Source organism: Grammomys surdaster, unplaced genomic scaffold, assembly GCF_004785775.1.
Source record: "Grammomys surdaster isolate TR1022 unplaced genomic scaffold, NIH_TR_1.0 164, whole genome shotgun sequence".
Lineage (NCBI taxonomy): Eukaryota > Metazoa > Chordata > Mammalia > Rodentia > Muridae > Grammomys > Grammomys surdaster.
The window spans coordinates 2,460,459-2,485,091 of record NW_021604612.1 but is presented as its reverse complement, the minus strand read 5'-3'; the positions used below and the strand labels follow the sequence as shown (position 1 = coordinate 2,485,091).

At 51.4% G+C, this 24,633-nt stretch overlaps 2 protein-coding genes across 3 annotated transcripts in view; one reads left to right on the top strand and one right to left on the bottom strand.

Annotated features, from left to right (window-relative positions):
- Positions 1–10,279, bottom strand: part of Mvk (mevalonate kinase) — a 16,716-nt gene extending 6,437 nt beyond the window's left edge. The window contains exons 1-5 of the mRNA XM_028765525.1: positions 10,193–10,279; positions 9,091–9,182; positions 8,166–8,313; positions 4,020–4,164; positions 708–863 (exon numbers count right to left, since the gene is read on the bottom strand). Coding sequence (XP_028621358.1) covers positions 708–863; positions 4,020–4,164; positions 8,166–8,313; positions 9,091–9,168 — 527 coding nt within the window. The 5' untranslated portion in view covers positions 9,169–9,182; positions 10,193–10,279. The remainder of the gene's footprint in view (positions 1–707; positions 864–4,019; positions 4,165–8,165; positions 8,314–9,090; positions 9,183–10,192) is intronic.
- A 282-nt stretch (positions 10,280–10,561) lies between these two features.
- Positions 10,562–21,951, top strand: Mmab (metabolism of cobalamin associated B). Of its 2 annotated transcripts, none has more exons than XM_028765403.1 (10): positions 10,562–10,678; positions 11,698–11,759; positions 15,637–15,730; positions 16,238–16,295; positions 17,092–17,164; positions 17,408–17,505; positions 17,721–17,785; positions 19,138–19,197; positions 21,573–21,678; positions 21,765–21,951. In XM_028765403.1, exons 1-9 carry the CDS (start codon positions 10,563–10,565, stop codon positions 21,658–21,660), a joined length of 714 nt encoding a protein of 237 aa, XP_028621236.1. In that variant the 5' UTR covers position 10,562; the 3' UTR covers positions 21,661–21,678; positions 21,765–21,951. The 2 variants fall into 2 exon arrangements, with proteins under 2 accessions (XP_028621236.1, XP_028621237.1); XM_028765404.1 differs by lacking the exon at positions 21,765–21,951 and adding an exon at positions 20,516–20,629 and having other exon boundaries at positions 21,573–21,680.
- Positions 21,952–24,633: the final 2,682 nt, after the last annotated feature.

Genomic DNA, 24,633 nt, shown 5'->3' with positions numbered 1-24,633 from the left:
GTGACCAGGCCAAAACACTAGCAGGAACTCGGACATGCAGCCCACCCTCTCCCCCTCCTCAGTCTGGCTCCTGTCTGGAAATTCCCTTCCCTTGCATTGGTCGAGCTGTGTGGGGTGCTGTGTGGGGTGCTGTGCAGGCTACTGTGCAGGGTGATGAGCAGGGTGCTATGCGGGGTACTATGTGGGGTATTGTGCTGGGTCCTGTGTGGGGTGCTTGTGCAGGGTACTGTGCTGAGTGATGTGCAGGGTACTATGTGGGGTACTATAAGGGGTACTGTGCTGGGTGCTGTGTGGGGTGCTGGTTAGACCCTGTCTGCTACACCAGTCCTCAAACTTCACCTTTCTCATCTGTGAAGCCAGAGTACACTGTGAGATGGAAGAATACTCTTGTACAATGCCTGGGGACAGGGGCCTAAGACGGGTACTGGGACCACAGCTCCTTAGTGTACGCAAAATCCAGCCCAACAGCCTCTGCCTCTGGGTCTTTTCTCACGTGTCCTGTGAGGATTTCACAACTCTACCTCACCCCCGCCCCCCCACACACAGACAAATGAGAGAGACAGACACAACGAGAAATCCTGTGGGAAAGGCAGGGTTATCCACTTCACAGAGGGGAAACTGAGGCTCAGAGGGGTACAACAGTGTTCCAAACCCCAGAGCTACCCACTGCTCCAACACAGGAAGACAGTGAGCAGGACAGTCCTCACCTGCCGACGGAGCCCTTGTCCTTGAGAGGGTTGGAGACCTCCTCACAGGCCGTCAGGAGGGCGGCTGCCAGACACACGGAGTAGGCAGCGCTGGAGCCCAAGCCTGCCCCGGGGGGCAGTTCCGACCACACCACGATGTCCAGGCTCGGGAGTGTCCTGAAATACACCGGGTACAAAAAATGACTCCCTTAAAGGGTATGAAGCGCCAACGGGAACCCGGGGCCAGGCATGGACATTGGGGGAGGGGTGTCTGAGCATCTGGACCCTGAGGGGAGCAATCTCCATTGACTGTCAGGGTCTCAACACAACCCTGATGACCAGGAGACAGGCACCAGACTTCAACTGAATCGCTGTGAACTACAGAACTTCCTGCTTTGAAGGATCCTTCCTGGCCTGATTCTCAGCACCGGCTGTCCTGTCCGTCCATCTGTCTGTCTGGCATGGCCTTGCGCCATGTCAACCTCCCAGCCATCTTTCTGGAGCTCACCAAGTGCCTTCACCTGACACTTTCCCAGACCACACACGCCGGGCACTACTTGACACATAGGACCCAGGTCTACTGTGGCTCCGTTAAAAGAACAATCAGGCCATCACACAGAGACCTCCCTCAAGTAAGACCTGACATTGTAATGCAATGTCTGAGACCTGTTCTCATTTTGTAGCTACCTGACACCAAGCATGACTTTTCAAGGAACACGTGCCCACCCTGTGCAGAGGGGAGACTCTGGCCCGACCAATTGAAGCGAAGTGTGCTACCCAAGCTGAATGAATAGCCCTGTAGCGGCAATTTTGTTTTCTTTAAAAAAACACAGAAGTGTTATATGGTTTCATTTTAACCCCACGTGTGGGACATGAGGCTGCTTCAGACCGGCTGCAGCAGCTGACTATGATTTGCCTCGTGCTCTAGCAGGGGTGTGGTTTTGCCAGCTGCAGATCCTGTGACCGTTTGGAATTCTGGGGACTTTTCAGAGGGTAGATAAATGCTATGGCCTCCTAGCAGCGGAGTGTGTTGTTACAAGTAGCTGTGTGAAAAGAAGAGACAGCGAGAAGAAACTAGTTATCCTGCCAGTGAAGACCAAACTTGCTCCTGAGGCAGGAAGTAGTCTAACAATAATGTTGCCCCCCTTTCTGACCCCCGACTTTATTTGGGGATCTCTTTCCTTCCCTCTTATCTAGTGTTAGGGGGTTGAAAGGGTGGAAGAATTGTTAGTATTCTGTTTAAACTCCACCTCCACAGTCACCTGGCAGCAGCCAGGTAGGCCTACACACTATGAAAGGGGCTGCTTGCCCCCTCCTCTCTCTCTTGCCTCCAGCTCCTCTCTGTACCCTCGCCCCTCCCCTCTTCCCTTCCCCCTCTCTCCATGTGGTCATGGCCGGCCTCTACTCCTCTACTTCTGCCCCCCCCACCTCTACTACCCTCCTAGCTCCCCTCCTCCATGCCCTGAATAAACTCTATTCTATGCTATACTGTGTGTGGCTGGTCCCTCAGGGGGAAGAGATGCCTTGGGCATGGGCCCGCTGAGACATCCCCTTCCATCATTGGTTTCCCTCCATCATTGGTCCCCTTTCCTTCAAGAAGAAAAAGAGTGGAAGAAAGGAGTCACAAAGTAGCAAGGTCAGCTACATATCCTCAGCAGGGCCTGGTGGTGGTAGGGCTAGCATCTGCTGCTCTAACTGCCTTTCACTTTGCATATAAATAACACCTGAGGGGCTGGAGCAATGGCTCATCAGGTAAGAGTACTGACTGCTCTTCCAGAGGTCAATTCCCAGCACCCACATGGTGACTCACAACCATCTGTAACAGGATCTGATGCCCTCTTCTGATGTGTCTGATGACAGTGTGCTCATGTATGTGTACACACACACACACACAACAAATAGATACACATATTAGATAGATAAATCTTTAAAAAATAAATCATACCTGTCACAGGCATGGTGACACACACCTTTAACCCCAGCACTCCAGAGGCAGAGGCAGGTAGATCTCTGTGAGTACTGAACTAGCCTGGTCTCACTGAGTTTGAGACCAGCTATGGCTCCATGTCTCAACCCAACCTCCCGACCCCACCCCACCCCACCAAACTCCTGCACACAGCATGCCTGACAAGGCCATGTCTGCCTTATCAGTTTAAATATACTCCCAATTTTCCTTATTGTATCTTGAGAATATTCTGTTATTACTTAATAATGAATTTACTACATGTGTGCACACATGTGCAATTGTGAGCCCCTGCCATTTTGGAGAGGGTCTTGTGAAGCCTAGGCTGACATCGAGGTTGCTGGGTAGATGAGGATGGCTCTGACTGGTCACCTAGCCCCCACCTCCAAGGTGTAGGGATTACAGATGTGCTCTACTAACCCAGGCTTTGTGAAGCACCGGGGACAGGATTCAGTCTCACATATGCTAGGTAAACACCCTCACTAGCCATATCCCCAGCCTGACTCAGTGTTAGGTTTTTGTTTGTTTGTTTGGGACAAGGTCTCACACTGGAGCCCAGGCTGTCATCCTGGAAGTCATTCTGGGTCCCATCACATGGCAACTCATAGCGGTCCTCCTGCCTCAGTCTCCTGAGTGCTGGGGTCACAGTCCTAAGTCACCTCTTCTAGCCTGAGGAACCAGGCTGACGGTCACAGCAACCATGCACCAAGCTACACATCAGGCTCCGGGCTCCATGTTTAGGCAGATTAAACCGTATCATCCTGAGAGCTTGGTGCTACTGATGGACCGTTTCACACGGGGAAGCTGGGCCTCAGAGCGGGCAAACACCTCAAATGAGGCCATGCCGGAGCGCCTCGTGACACTGTTTCAGCTCAGCGCTGCTGTCATGTCCTAAGCACTGGCTCTCAGGTCTCTCGGAAGGGACCTCACACTGCTGACTGCAGTGGCAGGATGGTGACACCCGCATGCGCCTCCCTCCAGTCACACCACAGAGAGGCCACCCCGAGGAATTGCAAACCCTTTGCTCTGCTCAACTAAAAAGCAGAGGAGGACACAGCACAGGGTGAGGGGTGAGCACACTGGTGTTCCCGTGAGCTAGGTTCATACCACAACTCTATAGCCTGACTAGGTAAATGGTCTCTCTCTCTCTCTCTCTCTCTCTCTCTCTCTCTCTCTCTCTCTCTCTCATTCTCTTTCTCTCTCTCTCTCTCTCTCTCTCTCTCTCTCTCTCTCTCTCTCTCTGGAGCCTCTCGCCTGGGTTGCTGCCACACTGTGAGGACAACCTATGGCCGTCATCCCTAGAAACCCATGAGGCACAGGGATTCTCTGGAACGCTTCCCGGAGTGGGCTCCTACAGACCAGACACACACCTCTGCTTCCGGCAGATAGCCAGGTACAGGTAGAGAAAGGCAACCAGAGACAGGCTTTCATTGCCTACACAGTCTCTGGGAAGGTCCGCCATCTTCTTCAGCTTCTCCAGTTGTTCCAAGGTGGGTGCCGGGACATCACCTTGCTCTGTCACACAGGCAAACAAACAGGTGGGTGAGAGGCTTTCAGAGCAGATGTTTGTAAAACCACAGAACACACCGGCAGTAGCATGGGATAGAAGGGTCCCAACCCTCCAGGCCTGTGTACCCATCACTTGCATTTTGGGGTATAGGCAGCCCTAGGTGTGGGTCTTAGCTATCATTCACTATACCCATGGGCCTCAGCTGAGTGGCTTGCTGTCTCTGGACCTTGGTAAGAGGATCCTTGTAAAGACAAGGACCAGGCAGGACTCAGTACAGCTCCTGGCCCAGACCAAGTGCTTAGCTAATAGTCTGAGCACGTGCTGAACACAAAAGCTATGATTCACCTTTCAGCCTTTGAAACCAAATCAAAGACAGCAGGTTTCTCTCAAAGACAATTAGCAAAAGGACTGGAGATGTGGCTCAGCTGTAAGGCCCTAGTAAGTGCCGGGTCCTGGGCACTCCCAACACACACACACCGCACACACACCACATACCACACCCACCCACACATACACACAACACATCACACATACAACACAACAAAGACACTCACACACACACACATATACCACATACAACACATACCACACACACACACCACACATACACACACACACACACCACACATATAACACACCACACATACAGACACATACCACACCCCCATACACATCTACCACACAGAACACACATACCACATACTACACCCACACATACACACACATACAACACACAGACATATAACACACACACACTTACCACATACAACACACACCACACACATACCACACACATAGACACACAACACATATACAATCACACCACACATATAACACACCACACACAGACATATCACACACACACACTTACCACATACAACACACACACATAGACACATAACACACACACACACACACACACACACACAAACACACACACACACACACACACACACACACACACACGTTTTGTCCAGTGCCGCACAGGAGCCTGGGCTACCTTTCTTTGTGATGCAGAGGAGGCTGATCCAGTCCGACCAGCTCCCGTGTGGAAATCACTCCCAGCCTCAGGTCAGCAGGCAGAACGGAGGCAGGGTGTGGCTGTGAGGAAGGTTCAAGGCCCCACCCACTGAGGGTTCAGTGCATGTGTGCCTAACACACTGAAGTATTCCAGAGGACCAAACCAAGGGGTCAAGGAGACCCCGACATTGCAGAGTGCTGGGATGGAGACAGACCAATCTTGGAGGTTAGAGACCTGCGTCTGAGCCCTTTCTGTATCCATGACAACATGGGGTAGCCTTTCGCCTCAACCTAACCATCACGGCCATCAAATGGAGACGAATGGTCTCACCTACTTTAGGGTCCACTGGTGGAGGCTATATTTGGCTCACAGTCCAGCACGGGAGCGCAATACCTGCTCACTTTGCCTGTTATTATGTGGAGGGAGTGCCACACTCCGAAAGGAGGCAGCCAGAGCCTCGTTTACTCTCCTACCGAAGCAAACTTACAGTCCCGGCACCCACCGCGCATCCTACTGGTTCTCCACAGCAACCCTCGGCCAGGTCACATGCCGCTGCCCCTGGGCCTGTCAGGACTCCCGGGCGGGTTTGCGTAATCTTGGCCAGGAGCTACCATGCCTGGCTGTTGCCACTTTAGACACCAACTTAGAAAAGCAGCTGCGAGTCCTCAGGGAACTTTTCTGTCCTAACGAGTGCCTGGCACCATGGAAAGTTAAGTCCCAGAGGTTCTGAGCTGAGGGGACCCAGGAGTCACCCAGGGCACTTCATGAAAAATAAAGTCATTTCCCACAACCTCTACCAATTCTCCACAGGTGAGGGGCAGGGCTGGGAACTACAGACACTGGAAAAAAAAAAGTATCCCACCCCCAGCCAATTACAAGGCCCAGTACATAGAAAGGATCCAGTCTAGATAAAGGCAGCCCTTTCCTTCTTTCTTTCCTGGGGATCAAGGCCAGCTCTTCCCACTGAGCCACACATCAAGCCAACACTTTCAGTGCTACTCCGGCTCTGGCGGGGCTTGGGAGCAGGCTGGTAGTAGTCCTGGAGGGCTCTTGCTTGCCCTGGGCTCTCTGAGAAAGTCATGAACCAGAGAAGAGGCAGCAGACCAGGGTCAGACCAGACCCATGGGGGCAGGCGCTACCCTGCTGACGGAAGGGAACTAGCCTGGACGGCTGTAACCTCTGCTCTTCCCATGCCACCAGTAGCAGCAGCACAGGGGCCTTGGGTTAACGACATGGGAAAGTGCTGACACCCCAAAAGAAAAGCACCCTCGTCTCTAGGATGTTGACGCGGCCAGGTTCTGTTTCAGAGACATGGAGTTTCCATCTCTCAGTCGGCCTGAGTTCCCATCCCCAGAAGCCAGTCATGAAGGGCTGGTGCCAGAATGCCCAGGTTGCTCCTGAAGAAGCTGACACAATGAGGTGTCTGTCGCCTTGTGTTGCTCCTGACTGGTCTCTGAGCCAGGCAACCACCATCTTGGGGAGTTCAGTTGTACCCCCCTGCCAAAACAATTATCCCAGCTGGGCTTGGTGACTGTCTGTGCCCTTCACAGAGGGGTGGGGAGGGTCACAAGACCCCCACCTGAGTATCTAGCACCTACCATGCTGCATGCAACTCTGCCATAACTGCATGTGACCTCATGAGGGGCTAGGGTATATAGACTGGGGAAGACTAGGGGTGGGGGCTCCATGTATGTTACTCTGAGACAGGCATCGTTCCTGCTGGTTAAAGCCTCCTGGTGAGGGCTTTATGTGGGGGCACCCACACTCCAATAACCAACCTCTGACTTATACACTCTGTAAGGAAGTCCAACGAACTCCTTGGTCCCCCAGAGTGAACTCTGGAGTAATTGTACCTTGGTTTGTCGTTGTGACCTTAGGAGGAGGAGATGTTTTGTTTCCCCTGGGAAGGAATTTTAGCAACACTTCATTAGTATTGATTGGATTAACCACTAATAAACACACGTTGGTAAGCGTACACCCTATCACCGAGCCACCCAGGCCCTCTGCTCAATAACAAGCCACACGAGAACAGTGCCTTCACCCTTCACTAAAACCAGAATCAACAGCTTTCACGATCCTGTCATAGCATCGACCCCAGGAACCAGCTGTTGTTGTTGGTTGACGGCTCTTCCCATAGACTTTCCTGTACCTTTACACACCGTCTTCTGTAAGTACACATACACTGTCGCACACCTGTGACACTGTTGCACACCTCTGTGACAGTCCATCCTTTTGTCTCTTTTATCTTGTTTCATTTGATGTGGTCTCACGTAGCCCAGGCTAGCCCTGAACTTACCACACAGCTGAACAGCTGGAGGTGTTCTGGGATTCCTGATCCTCTGGCCTTCCCCGCCCAAGTACTGAGGATACATATGGATAGGATTTAGAATCACCTGGGAGACACAGCACTGTCTACGAGAGCGTTTCTAGAGAAGTTTAACTTAAGTAGGAAGCCTCACTTTGAATGTGTGTGTGGTGCCATCCCTGGGGTTCTGGACTGAATAACAGGGGGGACTAGAGCCATCCTTCTCTCTCTGCTTCCTGACTACAGAGGCAATGTGACCAGGCACCTAACCCTCCCGCTGGGAGCCAGATGGACTATGCTCAAATGGAGAGCCAAAATACATGCTTATGTTGCCTTTGTCCTAGCAGCGAGAAGGGTTAACTAACATAGCCGCTTAACATTTTTACTCTACAGTGAGCCTGGATGATCTGCCCACAAGAATCCAGAGATCCAGGGCACGGTTCTACACGTTTATAATGAACTAGCTAGGTGTGGTGGCGCATGCGTCTAATCCCAGCACTTGAGAGAAAGAGGCAGGCGGATCTCTGTGAGGTCTGGTGTCACAAACAAACAGTAGTAAATGAATGAAGCCAATTTCCCGGGATTGATCACAGGCAGCCTGAGGTCACCCTGTCCCCCTCTCCCCATTTTCTTCAGGGGCCAGGCTCTTACCACACCCGGCTGCTCATCTTTGTACTAACCAGGGAAGCTTGTATCCAGCAGCTGAAGTGAGCCCACGTCCCAGACCTGCTTGATACCGATGTTCGGTAAATTCAGACACACTTTCCCGTTGCTCTGTGGTCGCAGCAGGAGAAACGTTCTCAAGTTCAAGGCCACGGCCAGAGCTACCTGTTGAATAAAGGGCAAGCGCAGTGGTAGGTCTGAGGGTTGCAGTAAGTCTGAGGGGGCGTGGCTCATGCACCGGGCGCCCGTGTGTCCTGGAGGCGGAGACAGGAGGACCCTTGGGGCTTACTGGCCGTCTGTCCTCCCCTATTCCATTGTCCTCGTTGTAAGTCAGTGAGAAGTCCTGCCTCAAAATCTGAGGGAGACAGTGCCTCCTGGGAATGACACCTGAGGTTGTCTCCTAGCCTAGACAGTCGGACGGACAGACAGATGGACACACACGAAACCATAAAGTTGGAGAGATTAGAAAAAAAAAACTAAGCTTTAGGCTCAGATCCACTCAGGCTCACTCCCCGCGCTGTGAAGGTATAACATGCTTGGTCAAGTTACCAATTCTCTCCTAAGCCTCAGCTTTACCTGCAAAATAGAAGGCTATAAATCATACCCCTGGGTTAGATCCGAGGGTTAAATGAGATTAATCCATGTGTGAAACACCTCTACCATACCAGAGCATCTTTCCAGTTCCTCAACACTGGAATGCCCAGAGTCCGGTTCTCCAAGGAATTTCCCCTCCACCAGCACTCACTTCCTGGGTGATTTCCCCAAAACCTGTAGGTTTTGGAAACCATCTTTCTGCTGTTTACTGACTGGGGCCAGCTTAAGGTTTGTCTGGCTGGAGATATTCATGCAGCCTACACACCTCAGGTCTGTCTTTCATCTTCTTCAAATTCAGTGTCACAGAGAAGTGGAACCCAGTTGCTCAAATCCCTGGGGACTTTTTACCTTGCCGTGGACCACAGCATGTTCTCCGTGGAGAATGACTTTCCCTGGAGCGGACACCAGCAGGACTTCTGACAACATGGCTCCTGAGATTCCTGAAAGGAAAAAAGGCAGAGAGAAAAACAAAGTTTCCTAGATGTTAGTTACAAACACCAGGAAGGCTGGGCTTGGTGGTGCACATCTTTAATCTCAGCACTCGGGAGGCAGAGGCAGGTGGATCTCTGGGGGGGGTTGGAGGCCGGCCTGGTCTACAGAGTGAGTTCCAGGACAGCCAGGACCATGTAGAGAAACTGTCTCTTCACAGAACTACCATCCGGAACTATGTTCCAGGATGATAGTGCAGTGAGCCAGTCAGCTGAACAATGGAAAAAAAATCTGGGTTCAGACCCCAGCTCTTCCATTCCCAGTATGTCTTATATAAACTGCCATGAATCTGTTTCCAAACATCAGATAATAGAGGCAATACTGGAGGCTGATTCAAAGGACCAGAAGCAGCAGGGCCTAGCTGGGTGGCAAAATAGCCTCTTGACTACAAAGAGCTACTCGGCATTGACCAGTTCTCAGATCCAGTCTTTATTACTATCACTGTTGCCGGTAGAAACTCACATGACCTCCAAGTGCACAGTGGAGTGCTCGCCTACTATGAGGACGGCCATGTGTTTGATGGTATGGAAACGCGAGGTTTACATAAAATCTTGCAGACGAAAGAACTCTTCCCGGACATCGAGACCACATCCAACCTGTCTCAATTTATAAACAAGGTTGCGGGACTCACCTGTTACGCCCCGTGTTGCATATTTAAACAAGAACTTCTGCAAGGCAGAATCTCACAAAGTGTTTTTGCTGGATTTATGGGTGCATGCATTTGACATTATGATAAATAATGCAAAAATCACCCGGGTTCAAGGCTTCACTGGAACTCCGTCACCCTAGCCACCCCACTGCAGACTAAGTAGCCACCGAGACTCCAGTCAATGGGGAACTGTCCGATCTGAGGTCGCCGACCGCTCAGATCCAGGAAACTAAGGCAGAGGACCGCGGGGTCCGGTCTGGGGTGTCCGGACCCGGCCCTCACACCTCCCAGCCCGCAGCCCAGGCCTCTTACCTGTCCCGGCCAGAGACCAGGTGAACCGAAATCCCGGCTGTAGCTCCCGGTATTCTCCATACCAGAGGGCAGAGCCAAGGAGGAGGGTGTGTCTTCCTACAGCCAATCAGAGAGCTGAAGCCGAGACTCCCTTTACGGATTGGGTCGAACATTGACCAATAGAAATTTCAAACAAGTAGCGATTGCTCCGCCTCTTTGTATTCGTAATCCAATGGGAAACAAGTCCCGGGGAGTGCCCCGCCCTGGTACGAGTGCCACAGGCCAATAGGAAACAGCGATTGAGAGGTGGCGCGGCTGGCTGCGGGGCGGAGTCATCCTTGGGCCTGGATGGATGCCTGGTCGGGTCAGCTCTAGACGCGTTATCGTAAGCATGGCGGTGTGGATCTTTGGGGGCCGCCTCGCCCTGCGCGGGCGTCTCGGCGCCTGCAGGCTGCTGTGTCCCCGTTTTCAGAGTTGCGGCCCTCAGGGCGGGGAAGATGGGGACAGGTGAGTTTCAGGCCGGGAGAATAACTCAACACGAGGAGGAATAGTTGTTTTTCCGTGGCTACGTCACACTGATGACTTGTTCTCTGTGGCCTGACGTCACCGGGGTCAGCATGGCGTCAGAGGATTTCCCGCACAAGTTCCAACGCAGTCCAGCAGTGGTCAGTCAGGGAAGGGCATGTGCTTGTGGGTTTTTGTCCAGGCTCCCAAGCAGCAGTTTATTTGGATTAGGATTAAGATACAACGCTTTGAAACTTGCATCGGGAGTTGCAGACTACCATGGACTCACGATCCTTTCCTGTCCAGTCCTCTGACTTTTGAATAATCTTGTGGATTCACGTTTTAATTTTAAGCTATACATTTAAGTTACTCACTGCTATTTGAAAATGGCAGACTCTTGAGGAGGGAGAGCAAGGACTGCGAATGAGGCCCTGTGGTAGAATGTTTGCCTGGTGTGCCCAAAGACTGGAGTTCTGTCCCAGGCCTCAAAAAAATTTTTAAGTGAAAATATCCTTTTTTTTTTTTTTTTTTTTTTTTTCGAGACAGGGTTTCTCTGTATATCCCTGGCTGTCCTGGAACTCACTCTGTAGACCAGGCTGGCCTCGAACTCAGAAATCCGCCTGCCTCTGCCTCCCAAGTGCTGGGATTAAAGGCTTGTGCCACCACAGCCCGGCAACTATTTTTTTTTCCACCTGAAGCCCTAAGGCAGTTCCAGGAGCTAGTGGCTTTAGTCCACGGTGGAGCTGGGGCTACATGGAGTGTTCGATCGGTTAGTCCTTCCAGCCAGTATCTGCCGAGCGTCTTTATTGAGCAGAGCACTACAGCAGTTACTGTACAGCTAGAGACAAGGACAAGAAGCCTTCAGGAAGGGACAGAGGGGAAGTGGCTGACAGGAGATTGCCATCCCGGAGGTGGATAAGTGCTGCCACTGAAGTTGCAGATCAGAAGCTGGGCGCCACTCGCCAAGGTGCACCCCATAAGCCGCTCCCACTTACCAGGTCTTCGTGTCTGTTTCTCATCAGGCCCCAGCCATCCTCGAAGGCAGCCAAGATCCCCAAGATTTACACCAAGACAGGAGACAAAGGTAGGCCGCGTTGTAGCCATGTGACAGATCTGAATATCCACTATAAGTGTGAAGCCATGTGAAAGGTGCACCACCAAGTGTTCAAAACAAGTTATAAGGAAGCTGGGCATAGTGCACACTTGTAATCTCAGCACTCAGGAGCCGAGGTAGGAGAGTCACAAGTTCAAGACCAGCTAGGGTGACATATCAAACTCCAGGCCAGCCTACACAACATAGTGAAACGAAGGGAATGACACGTTATGGGATTGGGAGTGTAGTTCAGTGGTAGAGTGCCCTGCTAGTATTCGGAAGGCTCTGTGTTCAACACCAGAACCAAATAAAAAGACAAACAGTGTACAACAGTGTAAGGACTCCCAGACATAGGTGAGCGAGATGGTTCAGAGGTTAAGAGCCTATTTGGCAATTCCCAGCACCCACAGTGGGCGGTTCATACCCTCTTATAACTTCAGCTCTAGAGGGATCCATTGCCTCTGACCTCTGTGAACACTTGCACTCATGTGCACATACATGCACACACAACATGTATACACACACAAATATACATACATAACATGCATATACATACATATATACATACATAGCAAACATATACATACATGCATAACATGCATACACATATACATAACATGCATATACACACATATACATACATAACATGCATACACATATACATAACATGCATATACATACATACACACATACACATGCATATACATATATACACAACATGCATGCACACACACATACATTCAGACATACACAACATGAATACACACATATACATATGTACACACCATGCATACATACACATATACATACATACACACCATGCATACATATACAACATGCATACATACATATATAACATGCACACACATATACATACACAACATACATATACACATACATACATATACAACAACACATATACATACATATGTAACATACACACACATATATATACACACATATATATATACATATGCACCTCAGGGTCTCTCTGCATAGCTCTGCCTTTCCTTGAACCTCGCTCAGTAGACCAGGCTGGCCTTGAACTCAGATAGATATACACCTGTCTCTGCCTCCCATGTTCTGGGATTAAAGGTGTGCACCACCACTGCCCAGCCTAAATTTAAAAAACGTAAAAAGAACTTTTAGTCTGTTTGGATTAAAGCGTGTTCTAATGGTAGGCATGGTGGCACAGGCATGGAATCCTGGTACTTTAGAGGCAGAGGCAGGAGGATCACTGTAAGTTTAAGGGCAGCCTGGGCTATATAGTGAGAGCTTATCTCTAAAGAAAAGGAAAAAAATGTGTGTGTATAGTGTGCTTGTGTGTGTGTGTGTGTGTGTGTGTGTGTGTGTGTGTATGCACCTGGGCTACATAGCAAGTTCTAGGACAGCCAGGGCTACATAACACAGTGAGACCTTGTCTCTAAAGAAAATAATGAGTGTGTATTCAGATATGTCTGAGAGGTTATTTCTTTGGCTTTGAGATTTCTTAAATTGTAATTTATTTAGTGTGTGTGTGTTATATGTGCCTATATCCCAATGCATTTGAGGTCAGAGAACAGAACAGCATGGAGAAGTTGGTTTTCTTCCACCATCTGGTTCCCAGGGATTAACTCAGATCATCAGGCTTGGCAGCAAATGTCTTTACCAACTGAGCCATCTTGCTAATTCTGAAAGATTTTATCTTTGTCTGGTAGTCAGAGAGAGACTTCAATTGTGGGAGAGGGAAATACACAAAACTTCACATACTCTTTTATTTTTTTTTAAATAATAAAGAATTATTGCTTCAATATTTATTAAATACCAAATATAATATAGTTGAGAAATAGACTGCTATGGTACCATTTTCTGAAGTTTGAGACCATACAGATCATTAATAGTGATTGTGTTTGTGTTATATCCTTTCATTCTAAAGTACACACATACACACACACACATAGGATGTACTTACCATCACTGAGCCGTATGCAAACAAGTGTCAGGATGGTAAATGTGTTGTCTACCACATGTATGTTACCAGAATGATAGAAAACATGTGTATGGAAGTGACAAATGTCAGATAGTGGTGTCAGTGCTACACAAGACAGGTTCAGGGACAGCCTTAGGTGACTCACAGATGGGGCATGGCTCACTATGGCCCAGCAGTGGAATTCCGTAGTAGCGGCCGGACAGGGTGAGGCTTATCCTGGCTTGTACAGGGACGGAGTCAAAGAAGCAGAGCTTCATTCTGGAGCTGATGTGGTCGGGAAGCCAGGCTAGTTCTGTAACTGAAGACACTTAATGATCGTTCCTAGAAGGTGGGAAGTACAGGAAGGTGCTGGGACTGTGACAGAGATACTTATGTTATTGCCATCAGCCAGGAGAGCCAATGCCTGGTCGCTTTCCTTTGCTCAGACACGGTTACTTTGGTTTGTTGAGGTTTCTCTGTCACAGCCATAGTGTGGGTATCAGATGGCCCTCTGTGAAATCATTTGTACTTACCAACACTGTAGCGGGCTCAGTGGCTGGACAGCATGAAGCCATGCTGACGGCACCAGGCAGGAGCTGTGACCTAGTCTGACAGGAGACAGGGCATGCAGAGGTGTGGTACCACAGCCTTCTTTCTTAAACAAGAAGCTCACTGGTGGTTCCTAGTCTAGACTAAAAGCACGCAGGAAAGAAGGATAACCTTGGTGGTAGTGACCAAAAGGACACTTCATGCTTATAGTATGTGGACATACAGGCAGATGAAACACCCACATATGGGAAATAAAAAGAAATAGTTTAAGTGTGTCAGGAAAAAAATCTTTATAAGATTTATTTATTTTTTTATTTATTTTCAAGACAGGGTTTCTCTGTGTAGCCTTGGCTGTCCTGGAACTCACTCTGTAGGTCAGGCTGGCCTCGAACTCAGAAATCCGCCTGCCTCTGCCTCTCAAGTGCTGGGATTAAAGGTGTGCGCCACCACCGCCCGGCTATAAGATTTATTTTTTACTTTTATTTGACATGTGTGAGTGCCTGCTGCCTGTGTAGACCAGAAGAAAGCATCAGATCCTGGAACTGGAGCTACAGATGGTTGCAAGTCATTCTATGGGTGCAGGGACCTGAACCTGGGTCCTCTGCTGAGCAGCCAGTACTCTTAACCACGGGGCCATCCTTCCAGCTCCTGTCCCACCCGTGTGAAATAAATTTAATCTCGGTCAGGGACTCCTTCCCCTCCTTCAATTAATTAGTTCCCAGATAAAAGACACATGATCCCTTTATTTATTTTTTTGGTTTTTCGAGACAGGTTTTCTCTGTGTAGCCCTGGCTATCCTGGAACTCACTCTGTAGACCAGGCTGGCCTCGAACTCAGAAATCTGCCTGCCTCTGCCTCCCAAGTGCTGGGATTAAAGGCGTGTGCCACCACCGCCCGGCGAGGCCTTTAATTTACAATAAGCTTTAGTCAGCACTAGAGGCAGATATCACCCTCTAAGCTATTAGTATCTCCTTCCTATCAATAACCCTGAATTACTACTGTGTTCCATCTGGACTGCTCTTAACTCCAACTAGCCAGCCCTCGTGGCCGTGATTTTAGGATTCTTACCCCATGGCATCTTCTCTCTGCACCTTCCTCTCCCTCTTATCTCTTCAGACTCCAAGCTCAGGAACCCCAAGTCCCGCCTCTCTCACTTCTGCCCAGCTATAGGGATTTTTATTCACCAATCAGGAATAGCAATGTCACATAGCGTCACTTAGGTCTACATGTAAACTCTCGTGTCTCTGGGGTGACCAGGCTTTAGGGGCCTGTGGTGAGCATTATCATATAAGAGCATCAGACCAACCCACTACACCCACCCCCGGATAACCCCCCCCCCCCAATCTTAATGCGCTAAATATCTTCCCCCAGGGTTTTCCAGCACCTTCACAGGAGAGAGGCGACCTAAAGACGACCAAGTATTCGAAGCCGTGGGGACCACGGATGAGTTAAGCTCGGCTATTGGGTAAGCGGGCCTCCACGTGGTTAGCGTGGGACATTAGGGACTCATCTGTGTGACGCTTTCCACTCTGCTGGAGGGTCCTGGATGGATCTGTATGAACTGTTGTTAGAAAGCCATCTCATGCAGATCAGCTGGTCAGCTCTGTGAGCTACAGGGTATAGGGCTGTCCCTCAGTCACCTATGTCTAGAAGTTTGTTTCCTCCTGTCCTACCTTATGAACGAACTCCTCTTCATCCTTGAAAGCCCTCCCCACCATGAGCAGGTCAACTTGGGCATCTGGTGCAGTGTGCAGGTCTCCTGTTCCCTGCCGTAGTGACAGGACCAGCCTGTCCACGTGGAAAGGACAGCCGACTGGGTGTAGTGACAATGATAACCGTGCTTGAGGAAGCAAATGCCCCTGTCCACGTGTTCTCTTTGACAGCAGGAAGAGACTGCCATGGCTGGTGTAGCTCATTAACTTATGCTCCCCAGGACACACTGTCGGGGGCTCATTCTTTCTCGTCCCTCTAGGTTTGCCATGGAGTTGGTCACAGAAAAAGGCCACACATTTGCCGAAGAGCTTCAGAAGGTAAGTAACGTCATTTTAGCCCACAATGGGGCCTTGTGTCCCTGTGGCCTGAGGGGTTGCCTCTTTGCATCACGGTAGCTAATCAACCTTGAGAATTACGCTGTCCTCATCTCTGAAGTAAGGATACATACTCCTCTGTGAGGTAAGAGGTGTCGTGTGAAGGGTGACTCTGCTCTCCAGGGGGTGTTCAGCAATACGGAAGGATATCTACGCTTGTCACGTCTAGTGGTGAGAAGGTTCCTGATGTCAGTATCCTACATTACACAGGACAGCCTCTTGGCAAGGACAACCCGGTGCCAGGGGCGGCAGCCCAGGCTGAAGAGCCGTGTGCTCGGGGACCCTGCTGCAGGCATGTCTCAGCCAGGTGGACCTCTGCCTGTTAGCGCTGCCGTTGGGTTCCAATGGGGATCTGCTAGCAGAGTCACTCTCGGATGCCAAGGGAGGCTGAGGTCTCCCAGGCTTCGCTGTAGTCTGGTTGGGACCTACGTGGGTCCCAGGAATGGACAAGTGTCCTCCCTGAGTCCTCCTGCCCCGCTGACCACTACCCTCCATGGGCTATCCTTCACCATTTAGGTGGCACTGGTACATTTGGTCCAGTGAATTAAACTCCATCTGTCAGTGTAGAGAAAGAAGGAAACCGCCTGGGTGCAGGTTGCCTCTTGGCCAGAGCCACCCTTCCCTCCCTCAAGCCCAGCTCAGGAGGTTTCCTGGTGTTTAGAGTTAGGACAGTTGGGTTCACAGCCCAACAGGCCCAACACGTTCCACAAACGGTTTTTCTCTTCACCCTTGTTCCCAGATCCAGTGCAGTCTGCAGGACGTCGGCTCTGCCCTGGCCACTCCACGGTCCTCAGCCAGAGAGGCTCACTTAAGTAATTCCCAGCCTGCTCAGGGAGTTCCTGGGGTCTTGGGGTGAGGGCTGCCCCTGAGTGTTGCCTGCTGGGAGCCTGGGCCCCAGAACTCTCTGGCAGGGCAGACATCCCTGCTCTCTGCCTTGGGAGAGGAGTTATCCTGGAAGCTGAGGAAAGCAGGACACTCACGCAGGAGGATGGGGTGTTTCCCGGTCGTCTGGCGGCATTGCTTACAGTAGGGCCTCTCTGCCCCTGACTCCTCAGAGCACACGGCCTTCCAGGAAGGGCCTATCCTGGAGCTGGAACAGTGGATTGACAAGTACTCCAGCCAGCTCCCCCCGCTCACGGATTTCATTCTGCCTGTAGGTATTGGGGGGCTCAACCTGGGGTGGCGGGGTGGGTGCGATGACAGAAACACAGGCTTGCCAATAGACCCAGCTGTAGCCTAGCAACAGAGCCACCCCCGGCAACCAGCCCATCTCAAGGACAGGCCCTCAGGGATATGCGTAGGCTCTCTGGGAGACAGAAGCCTGCCCAGCGTAGAGCGACAGTGGCCAACACTCACTCTCTCTTTCAGTCTGGAGGCAAGAGCAGCTCTGCCCTGCATTTCTGCCGGGCCGTATGCCGCCGAGCCGAACGACGGTAAGGGTCCCAGAGGCCGATGCAGTAGGTGTCTTCTTTGTGTCCCGAGTCCTATATCTCAGAGGGGACTGTGATACGGGACTCATGCTGGTGAGAGCCCAAGCAGAGTTTTTCCTGCTCTTAGTGTCACAGGCTCCCTAAGATGGGGGGCTGGGGAGAACACCATGAAAGGACCCTGCTAGAAGCCACGGAAAGGACTGCCAGGGGCCTTGTGGTTAGGGGGACCCCAGAGAGAATCTGTCCACATCTGAGGGGCTCCTCACAACAGCTCCAGGGGTCAGGAGCAGGTTAGTGAGATTCTGCGGCTGCTATGGGGGGGTGTGGGGGGGAATCTTCAGACTCTCAGATCGCAAGCCTTCTTCCTTCACCAAAGGCTGTTGAGTCTGGACATTCCCAGATACATCCTGGGTGACAAAAAATGCTTGGAGCCAGGTGGTGGTGGCGCACGCCTTTAATCCCAGCACTTGGGAGGCAGAGGCAGGCGGATTTCTGAGTTCGAGGCTAGCCTGGTCTACAGCGTGAGTTCCAGGACAGCCAGGGCTACACAGAGAAACCCTGTCTTGAAACAAACAAACAAACAAACAAACAAACAAAAAACAAAAAACGCTTGGGCCTCCAGAGAAAAATAGTTGTTTGTACAAAGTCACCCACATCAGCAGGACTTTCAGCATCAACAGTGGAGTTTAGTTCAGGAGCACACCCCTGGCAGAAGTACAGGATGGAGCACGAGGCTGAACTGCTGTCCCACCTTCAGTGTGGCTGACAGCCCTCGGCCACGAGGTGACCTGCCAGAAAAGGACACCTAGGTGAAGAAACCATGCTGAGTGGGAGGTTCTGGCAGAATAGAAGACTTCCTAGGCCGATGGCCAAGTATATAGTCTTGGATAAGGCCAAAGTCAACACCCCCAAGGCTAGCTCAGGGGGGGATGACCAGCTGAGTGGGATCAGGCCGTGCAGGGGACCAAGCATATGCATGCAGCCAGGCGTGGGGCTTCCAGGTAATTAGAATTACAACTTAGAACGAGTAGCTCCTTGGGGATTAAGGCTAGATAAAACCCTTTGAGGACTAGAGGTTTATAGCTCTACCCACGGAGGAGTGCAGGCCGGGCTCTGTTGGCACAAAGGCCAACAGGCTGGGCTGTTGGCTAGCCTACCCTCAGCTTGCCTGCTGTGTCTCCTTCTCTGGCCAGCCCTCGATGTGTATGTCAAAGGGAAGGGGTCGACTGAGGCAGTGGTAGGTAGGCTGTGTCAGGTTGTAGTTGTCAGGACTAGGTTTGAATAGTGAGGTCAAGCGTCGAGCGTCCGTGTCCCAGCCTTGCTCTGTAACCTGACTGTGTGTTCTCTCCTCACAGCGTGGTCCCTCTTGTCCAGATGGGAGAGACGGATGCAAACGTGGCCAAGTTCTTAAACAGGTGCTTAAGTGGAGTGTGGTGGGCCTGTCTGACGGCCAGGGATTTGGTCATAGCAGTACAATTCGGCCAAGAGCAGCGGGGGCTAAGCCCCTCCCTCCGTCATGCATATTGGAGCTTACTGTGTCCCTGGTGGGCCCTGTCCCACTCTGAGGTCAGGCTCTGCTTAGGAAATTAGAGCCAGCAGAGACGATACCTGATGGTGGCCCGTGGTAAAGTGGAACCTGTCCAGCCCTGGCGGCCCACAGCTGGGCTATGCTGAGCTCAGGCCCCTGTGCTCTGAGCAAGGCTACTCCAGGAGGGCATTGCTCTGCGCTCCGCCTCTGCCCTGCAGCTGGGCTTCTGGTTTCTCCTGCAGCCTGACTCAGATGTGCTAGTGCAGGCCAGGCAGGAGCCCAGGAGCTGGTGGAGGGCTTAGGGAAACATGAGGGCTGCACCCTAGAAGCTGCCTAGCAAGACAGGAAGTGACCTCACAACGCCTAGCTGTGGGTTTACCTGTGTCCTGTGTTACCCACCCCCACCCCACCCCAGGATGTAGACTAGCTTGGATCCTCATAGAATCTTCCTTCTGGGTGAGATGTCACCCAGGTCAAGTGAGAAATGGTTCTTTTTTTTTTTTTTTTTTTGGTTTTTCAAGACAGGGTTTCTCTGTGTAGTCCTGGCTGTCCTGGAACTCACTCTCTAGACCAGGCTGGCCTCAAACTCACCTCCTGCCGCTGCCTCCCAAGTGCTGGGATTAAAGGCGTGCGCCACCCCGCCCGGCTTATTTTTTTTTTTTTAAGATTTATTTATTTTATGTATGTGACTACACTGTGGCTCTCTTCAGACACATCAGAAGAGGGCCTCAGACCTCTTTACAGATGGTTTTGAGCCACCATGTGGTTGCTGGGAATTGAACTCAAGACCTCCAGAAGAGCAGTCAGAGCTCTTAACCGCTGAGCCATCTCTCCAGCCCCCGAAATGGCTCCTTATAAACTCAGAAGTGGCAACCCTGAGGACACGTGCTGACCCAACCATGTTATGTGGGTCAGGGTGGGCCGTGCCCTCCCTGTAGGTTCCAGAGAGTCACCAAGAAAGCAGCACATGGTTGCCCCAGGAACACAAGGCTCAGAGGGGCAATGCCAAGGCAGAGTCTAGTCTGATAGCCAGTAATGGGTCCCTAGAGGTAGGAGGAGGACACCAGAGGGAAGGGAAGGCCTGTGGAGCGGGGCACAGGGTAGGGGGCAAGCAGGAAGGCGTGGAGAAGTGGCAAGCTTGCTTTGAGCCTCCAGGAGGTCAGAGCCTCGAGAGTACCTCAGACAGGTGTGACATTGTCTCCTAGGCTGTCCCTGTCCCTGAAGAAGGCCTGCCGCCCTGAACCCATCAGTGCTGGGCCCAATGAAGAGCTAGGGGACTAGCCTCATCTATCATGAGGACACTGAAGACTGATGCTCAGGTGGAATACTAGCAGTGTCTAGAGACTGTTTGGGTCATAGTGGGTGCTGGGTGCCACTGACACTTATTACGTAGAGACCAAGAATGTCATGACAACCCTGCATGCACAGGAGAGCCCCAGCCACAAAGATTAATCCAGAACATCGGTAGTTCCATGGTTACGACCCACATAAGGCCTCTTGGTTCTAAATGTAGCTCCTGAAGATAGAGGCTGGAGCTGGGTTGACCTGCAGGCTTCTGGGCTGGCTCAACTCTCCTGGGGGTTGGTGTACTTTTGGGGGTACTTTATTTGGGTTCTATTATCTACCACTCTTCCAACCTTTTTCCACCCCAGTCCCTTCCAACTCCTCTACACTAGGTAGGAAAGAAAGAAGGTTAAAGGGAGAATTGAGCATAGACCTCGTCAGACTGCTTCTTACTGACCAGGGGTATCAGGTTCCTTATGGGCAGGTCCAATCTCTGCCATCAAGACATCTCCAACCAGCAAAACAGCAATTCAGCAGGAGTGGGAAGGCCCTCTCGGGGCTTCTCCTATGTACACACTCTCAAGCGTCCCCGGAATTAAACTATCTGCAGCTGGCAAAAATCACGCTTCTCCTGGAACACGAGACAATCATAGTCAGCGGCTGTGGACAAACTGAAGCAGCCCCATAGCCCACACCTGGAATTACAACAGACGCATAGCCACCTAGCATAACTGGGTTTTTAAAGAAACCAGAATTCTCACTACATGCTGAGTTCCAGATGCAGCATGCCTGTTGTTGGAAGTATAGAAGAAACTCAGGAACTGTTAGCTTAGGGTCCCTGCCCTTCCCACCCTGGCGTGCCGTAGTCTGTGCCATCAGGAGTGTTCCGTTCACCTTTCCTCCCTGAAGGCAGACGGGGCCCTGCTAGCACCGGTCAGTCATCTTACATCCTTCTCGTTGGTTCTCTCTGCCCTCCAGACTCAGTGACTACCTCTTCACCGTAGCCAGATATGCAGCCATGAAGGAGGGAAGCCAAGAGAAAATATACAAGAAGCGTGAAGTGTGAGACATGACGACATGGCGGGTGAGCGGTCAACTCCAGATGGTCGCGCTGAGAGCGGAAGTGGCCATGAGGTACAGACTCAGCGTTGCCTCATGCCCATGCTCCAGGGACCTCTGAGACTCCTGGCTTCTCTGAGCTGTGTCAAACACATCAACTGAGTTCCAGACTCCAGGAAGGCAAGGTCCACTGGAAGCTTCGAAGGGGATGGGCCACTCGGAATCGAGAATGAACATGGGGAAGGTTTGAACTGTGCAAGTAGGCTCTGTGTGTGTGTGTGTGTGTGTGTGTGTGTGTGTGTGAGTGTGTGTGTGTGTGTGTGTGTGTGTGAGAGAGAGAGAGAGAGAGAGAGAGAGAGAGAGAGAGAGAGAGAGAGAGAGAGAAACAGCGCACTGCCAAATCAGACTGTTCAAGGACTTGGAATGTACCAGAGGCTCCTGGAAGTGTAATTGTGATTTACCTGCGCCAACGGGGCTTTAAATGTCACATTTATAAAGGAAAGGCAGGCTCGAGGAGTTTAGTCACCTCTGAGCCGCCCATCACTGCCACAGTGTTGGGGAAAGACAGCGGCAAGTCCACAGGGGTGCAACTCGGAGAATCCTCTCCATCAGGGCAGGAGACAGGCAGCCCTCCCTGCCCCGGGCAGTGGCAGAAATGCGGTCTTCAGCCCGGCACGAGCTCTCTGATGTCCCTCGGCTGGTCTATGCTTCCGTGAGCCACATCATGGCTGTTACTCTACCTGCCACCACTGCCTCTTCTCCCTGTGAGGTGACATCACAGTGACGCCTGTGCCCTTGGGAAGAGGGATATTTATGAAAGGCTGGAGGCAGTGGCTTACAAAGGGCCGGTCTGCGACACCTGAGGACTCAGCTCACCGATTGCCGCTTCCTTTGCTACAGCTTGGCACGCCTTCCGTGCTAGGTGTGGGTGGACCGGCCCCTCTAGCTGTCTTGTTGGTCAATCAGTGAGCCCTTGATTTTAGCTATGTGTCTTCTGGGCCCTGGGAAGGGTAGATGTCCCACAGGGAGGACTACCTCTAGGAGCCTGTCCTGTCCAATGCTATTGCAGACACCGTAGGGAGACACGGATTGGGTATAGAGTTGGTGCTGTGTGTTCGAGTCCAGAGACAGGAGGCACAAACTTAGGGAACTTAAGCATCGTGCTGTTGGTCTGGGCCTGGCTGGGGAAGCCATGTTCCAAGAGCTTGAAGCAGCCCTGCCACTCTGCCTACAGCTCCAGGTCTTCCTAAAAAATAAAGTGTGAACTCAAGAGAATGGGAAGCCACGCCCCTAGCCTGTGCCCGGCTGCTTTCAACACCCACGTTAGGATGTTGACTGACACTGGAAAGATATATCCTCACCTTCAGGCTTGAGGCATGCCTAGCCCTGTACACAGCACCCACAGTCCTCATGGGGCGAGTCCCACTGCACGCTAACAAGCTACGAAAACTTTTTTAAATTGTACCCATTTATCATATCTCTCTCTCTGTCTCTCTAATTCAACCCTTGAAAACATTGCAGGAAGGCATTCTCTCTTGAGAAATTTTGTAGAAAGCGCTTTTACTGAGATACAACCCAACCACCATAAGATTCCTCCTTTTAAAATGGACATTTCAGTGGGTTTTAGGGTGTTGCCTAGTTTTTTTCCGTCCCATACTTCACACCTGAAAAGATGTCCCCTAGTCGGGGCTCATCAGAGCAGTGTTCACCAGCATTCTCAGAGGTGAATGAACCCCGACGTGGTATCAAAGGGCTCGAGAAGCACTCACACAGGACCTCACCTGAGGTACTGGGGGTAGGGAGTTCACGTTTCTACAGGAAGGGAAACTGAGGCTCAGCACTAACCAAGGCTTTGGCCACATGACCCCACCCCACCCAAGCCCAGTGGCACTTGACAATTGTTTTAATCACAACCTGGGCTGCGGCAAGCAGTGCCAGGCACTGACAGATTGCTGTTGCATCTCTCAGCTGGGTCTCCCTTAACTGATACTTTACGGCTCTTGTTAATGTGCATTTCTCACGGAGTAATTTTCAGAGCCTGAACTTGTAGCACATCCCAGTGATAAACGTCCCCGGTTCCAAGTTCCCTGTCAGCCGCAATGTCACCCTCACCTCCTCCCCAGCACCTCCCGACAGTCCATCCAGTTTTACGATTGCTCTGTCCCAGTGATCACGGCTGAACCTTTAAGAATCCGGACGCATTTCAACTTTAATTGAATAAAATTCTTTGTATAATAAATTCCGCATGAATGCTACATAAATCAGTGCCTGGAAGGATTTGTGGCTCATCTCTCTCCCCAGACGGGGTTTGAGGATCCTGTTGCCAGTGCGCTGCCCGAGCTGGTCCTGTCTTGATCACTGAGAGAAATAAATTTGCCTTTGGGGTTCTGGCAGGGGGCATGGCTTCCACTGTCAGAGCCCAGAGCTGCTCTTTGAGTCCCTCCTGGAAGATGGGGCTTTGTCCAGGTAGGACAAGGACAAGCAGATTAGGGCTTGAGAGCTTTGGGGAGGGGTCTCAGCCACCTTATGGAATTGGAACCCCCAAACCATCAGTTGTTACCTTAGGAGAAAGCTGTGCACACGCTCTTTGGGGTGGTACACGAGCTCTATCGCGGTTGGTTGCCGAGTTTGCATGCATCCCAGAAGTCCGTGTAACCCCAAGGTAAGATTCCCACGCAAGCTGGGGACCGTGGTATATACCTGTTATCCCAGCCACCTGGAGGGCTGAGGTAGGTGGATTCCCTAAACAACCTGGGGATTTAAGGCCAGCCTGGGCCACACTCTTCAAGAGCTAAGTGTAGATCCCTGGGCAGCTTCCATAAGCAACATAGCCCCGGCCTTGAAGGCAAGATGGAGTGCCTGGGTGTAGAGAGGCTGCTGGGGGACTCAGGTGGTCACCCAGCCTGGAGGGACAGTGAGTGATCTGTGAGATCAGCTTCCCTCTGGCTTCCCTCAACCCGGGTCTGAGATTGGCCCTGTC

Bases quoted from the DNA above. Each gene is read 5' to 3' on its own strand.
- Mmab (XM_028765403.1), top strand. From the start codon at position 10,563: ATGGCGGTGTGGATCTTTGGGGGCCGCCTCGCCCTGCGCGGGCGTCTC. The intron at 17,506-17,720 runs GTAGGTATTGGG...TCTCTCTTTCAG, and splicing joins TCACGGATTTCATTCTGCCT to TCTGGAGGCAAGAGCAGCTC. The intron at 19,198-21,572 runs GTGCTTAAGTGG...TCTGCCCTCCAG, and splicing joins GTGGCCAAGTTCTTAAACAG to ACTCAGTGACTACCTCTTCA.